General features: G+C 32.8%; 1 protein-coding gene across 1 annotated transcript; it reads left to right on the top strand.

The window, feature by feature from the left end:
- LOC107639082 (galactan beta-1,4-galactosyltransferase GALS3) lies at nt 1-3,581 on the top strand. Its single transcript, XM_016342498.3, has 2 exons — nt 1-1,498; nt 3,005-3,581. The coding sequence occupies exons 1-2, from the start codon at nt 282-284 to the stop codon at nt 3,348-3,350; spliced, it is 1,563 nt and encodes a 520-aa protein (XP_016197984.1). The 5' UTR covers nt 1-281; the 3' UTR covers nt 3,351-3,581.
- The last annotated feature ends 1,295 nt before the right edge of the window (nt 3,582-4,876 follow it).

The raw sequence follows: 4,876 nt of genomic DNA, 5'->3' as shown, positions 1-4,876 counted from the left end.
AACAATCATAACATTACACTATTTTATTTTATTTTTTAAATATAAATCACGGTGTTTATAATAAGCCACTCTGTCATACACACTGCGCTAAAAACACAGATTATAAACACCCTTCCAACTTTCGAATACAAATAAGTACTCTGTTTCTCTCTTCCTTCTTTCTCTGCATCTATCTGCAACACCTTGTTTTCTCTCTCTATTATTACTATTTTCTCTTTCTTTTTTCTTTTCTGTTTTCTTCAAACATAGTGCAGCATATTTGAGTTTTGAAGCAGAAAGAAATGGCAAAAGAAAGAGAAAAGAAGCTGTTTGTTGGAATACTTGGGAACTATGCATCAGAGCTCAAACTTCTTCTCACAACTCTGCTTCTGTTGTGTGCAGTTGCAACTTTTCTTCAGTTCATTCCTTCACGTTTTACTATTTCTGCTTCCGATCTACGCTTCTGCATCTCAAGGGTGCAATCTTCGCCACCACCACCTTCACTTTCACCACCACTAACAACCACTTCATCATCCTCAGTTTCACACCTTTCAACACACGAAGAAAGCAAAATCACACTGCCACCGCCACCTCAACCATCACCGTCTCCACCACCACCAGCGGTGGAACAAGACAAAATCCTCGAAAATGGCATCATAAAACGTGCCTTCAATCCTTATGGTTCTGCGGCATATAACTTCATCACCATGGGAGCATACAGGGGAGGCCTCAACACTTTCGCTATTATCGGTCTGGCTTCAAAGCCTCTTCATCTTTATTCCAAACCAACATATGAGTGTCAATGGCTCTCTTCTTCTCCCCCTCACACACCAATCACTACTGTTGGTTACAAAATCCTGCCAGATTGGGGCTACGGAAGAGTTTACACTGTAGTTATTGTCAACTGCACATTTTCAACTCCTGTTAATGCTGGTAACACTGGTGGAAAGTTAGTCCTTCGTGCCTCAACAAGTGGTGGAGGCGATACTAACTTTAACATAACAGATACAATAGATGTACTCAATGAATCTCCAAATTCATTGGACCTTTCAGTTTTCACCTCTCCACCAAAGTACGATTATTTCTACTGTGGTTCCTCCTTGTACGGAAATCTTAACCCACAGCGCGTGCGCGAGTGGATCGCTTACCACGTGAAATTCTTTGGTCCGAAGTCACATTTCGTGATCCATGACGCAGGTGGTGTTCATGAGCAGGTTCTTGAAGTTTTGAAACCCTGGATGGAGCTTGGGTATGTAACCTTACAAAACATAAGGGATCAAGAGAGGTTTGATGGTTACTACCATAACCAGTTCATGGTGGTGAATGATTGCTTGCATAGATATAAATTCATGGCGAAGTGGATGTTCTTCTTTGACGTTGATGAGTACATATATGTTCCGCCCAAGAGTACTATTAAGTCTGTGTTGGATTCACTTTCTGAATACTCTCAGTTCACCATTGAACAGATGCCTATGAGTTCCAAGATTTGCCTGTCTTCTGATTATGGAAAAACTTACAGGTAAAATTAGTGTTCATTCACAGATTTCACATTCTAATTATTGCAAATAAATTTTTTAGGAAAATAAATTTCAGATCTGTATATTATTTCTGATTTTATTGGTAGAATACTTCTTCTTGCACTTCTAATTATTCTTTTGTTGTTGCATTGAAAATATTGGGTGTTTATGTGAGTGCTAAAATTATCAATAAAACATAATAGTTTATAATTAATGATTTTTTAGATAAACTCTTTAAACAAATCAAGGCAAGCCTTTTTAGTACATTGAGTAAAATATTTTTTTATGTATAATTTTTGTTATGTGCTGCAAAATTGAAGTTGCATACTAATTTAGGTTTTGATTGATTAACAATTGTAAGATTTCAATTGGGTTCTGTATCATTTCTTCTCTTTGCTCTTGGAGTGGGCAATTATAGTGGTATTGTTTTGGCTAAACTGACTATTGAATGGTTGTGGGCTTGTGGGGAATCGTAATGACCAATATCTTATGAGGGATGTCAGTATTTCTTTTGTTCTGTTTTAATGCTTGGTGTTTATGGTGGATCTTGATTCTTGAGTGGTTGGATTGTATACTCTTGTTTTCCCTGTGAGGGAAGTGAGGGGAATTAATTGATGTTCACTCTTTGGGAATTATTAATTAGCCCATGTCTTTGGTATGGATTCTATTTTCCTATTCCTGTACTGTGTGACAGGTGGACATGGGTTGTTTTAGAATTTTGGAGCTTTGAACCTTGTTTTAAGGTGATTAAATTCTTATTTATTAATTATGACTCATGAGTCATGACAATTAGTATTAAAAGTGGCAAATTGGTCTTGTTTTAGTACAAAGTATTTTAATATATCACACAACAATTTCCTAAATTCAATCACAAATGTCATCTTGTTGAATAACTTGGCTAAAGTCTGCTGTACCAAATTGCACATTGTCAAAATCTTGTTAGTTCTGGTAATTGCTATGATAATAAATAAATAAATTGAGATTGATAATATGTTCCTGAACGTTCATTTAGGCTGATTTAGATCCTTTGATTAAGACACATGATGCAGGGTCCACAAAATGAACGTTGATTAAGACGGATTTGGTGGTGTGCACTCAAAACCTTTTTCATTATTCCTAATTACTTTTGTTTTTTCATTTTCTTTTTTACAGTACATAATAATATAATATATAGTCCCACATTAACAGTTAGATCTAGCTGTCACTCAAGGTAGTTGCTCCATTTTTTGTTACCATGCACTAGAAAACAGAACAAACCATATTTTAGTTGTCCAATATATTGTTTCTTCTAGTTGGTTTGATAGCTACACCTCATTCATCCTCACACTAATACTTAGACACACACTTGTGAATCCCATAACACCTTCATCTTCATTTGCTGTCTCACATGGACAGCTGAAACAAAATTTTTATGTTTTAATTCTTCAATTGTAATAAGTTCTACTATAAGTATTGAGCTGTTTCTTTCTTTAAATAAAGAAAATCTCATAATCTTTCCACTTTTGTAGGAAATGGGGGTTTGAGAAGCTGGTGTACAAGGACTCAAAGAAGGGAATAAGAAGGGACAGAAAATATGCAGTGCAACCTCGTAGCTTGTATGCAACAGGGGTTCACATGTCACAGAATCTAGCAGGGAAAACAACTCACAAAACAGAAGGGAAAATCATGTATTACCACTACCATGGAACCATAGCAGAGAAGAGAGAATCATGCAAGATGCTTGTGAATTCAACACAGCTCACATATGAGAAAACCCCCTATGTTTTAGACACTACCATGAGAGACATTGCTGGTGTCATCAAGAAATTTGAGCTCAAGATGATTGGATCTAGGCTACAGAAAAATCGCCAATGACAACAACAATCTTTCATTTCTTTTTTTGGTTCAAGGGGAAAAAAAAAATAATAAACTATATAAATAATTTAACTTCTTGTAGAAATAGGTATTCATTCAGCGGTTCTTTGTTTCTTTTTTTATTTTATTATTATTCTGTGTTTAATAGTTTTCCTTTTCTTTTATATTTTTAATTTATTTATTTCTTATGTTTAATTTACAGCTGGGTATATGATCATGTTCCATTTTTAATATTCTTTTTTTTATGTGTTCTCTATAAATCCTTTATTTTTATTTATATATTGTGTATAAAAAATGATGAATTTGATATGGTGGTTTAATTATTTTGTCGGTGTGGGGCTAAGCATAGGGTATCCCTATTACCTTTGTCTATTGACACCTTGTGGATGCTGCCCAATGTGCTACTGTTGCTTTGCTGTTATGCATGCATCTTTTTTTTTTCAATTTTTAATTCTAATTTCAGATCCTTATTCCTTAAAAATATTATTTTATGAAAGCATACCCTTTCTCTTTTATTCCGTATATTACAAAGTGTAAAGTGGAAACAACTCAGAAGCTTGTATTCTGATCACCAAATTAGCAAATCTCAAATAAGAATTATAATTGAATTCCGCCTGGAGTATGCATAAATTTTATTGGTTAGTGACAAATTTTTAAATAAAATTTAGATTAATTATAATTTAGTCTTTAATTTATTAAATTAAAAAATATTATAAAAAATCAAAAATAAATTAAGAACTATAATTAATATGTAAACCCTTTACTAAAATAGTCTTTAGATATTCCACCTTTGACATTAATTATTAAAGCAATACAATTCTTTATTTTATTGATGATTAATATTAAATAATTTATATTTTTCTTTTGCATGAGAGTTACTAATTAAATTTTCATTGTTGGTCGGTTAATATTAATTTAACTATAATAAATTTGAATTGATTAAATCTGGTGAAATAAATGTTGAGAAATAAAATTTTATCTTATATATGTGACAATTAGACTTAGTTAGTCGACAAATCTTCAAATAAAATTCAGATTCATAATAAATTAGTTATAAACTCGCCAAACTAAGAAATACTGTAGGTTAAAAATTAATTTAACTATAAAATAAATATAAAAATGTTAATCACTTACATTTATATTTATTTATTATGTGATGTGAAATTGAAGTTAAAAGTGGATAAGGTGAATAAATCCTTTCAGTAAGGAAATTAAAGGGTACCTTATTATTTTCTTCTTTAACAGGGTCATTGATGAAAGGGGCTCATCACTTTTGGACAAGTCAAAAAGGACATGTGGGTGGCATGAGTGCCTTCTGTTTTGTGTATTGGAATAGGACAGTGGAATAAAACCAAAAGAAAATGCTAATAATACGACATAATTGAATCATTAGTCACCAATAATTAATTATAACTAACCACAAATTACATTAAGACCGACACATTCAGAAAGTGGTTATGTTATGCACAAAGGTTATTGTGTATGGTCATGAGTCTTATCATTGTCACGTATATAAGATGGAAGAA

The sequence above is a fragment of the Arachis ipaensis genome, chromosome B4, assembly GCF_059453495.1.
Source record: "Arachis ipaensis isolate K30076 ecotype BB chromosome B4, ASM5945349v1, whole genome shotgun sequence".
In the NCBI taxonomy this organism is placed as follows: Eukaryota; Viridiplantae; Streptophyta; class Magnoliopsida; order Fabales; family Fabaceae; genus Arachis; species Arachis ipaensis.
This window is presented reverse-complemented; position numbering and strand designations above follow the sequence as displayed.

Coding starts and splice junctions, on each gene's coding strand:
- LOC107639082 (XM_016342498.3), top strand. CDS start 282: ATGGCAAAAGAAAGAGAAAAGAAGCTGTTTGTTGGAATACTTGGGAAC. Junction 1,499..3,004: donor GATTATGGAAAAACTTACAG/GTAAAATTAGTG, acceptor CCACTTTTGTAG/GAAATGGGGGTTTGAGAAGC.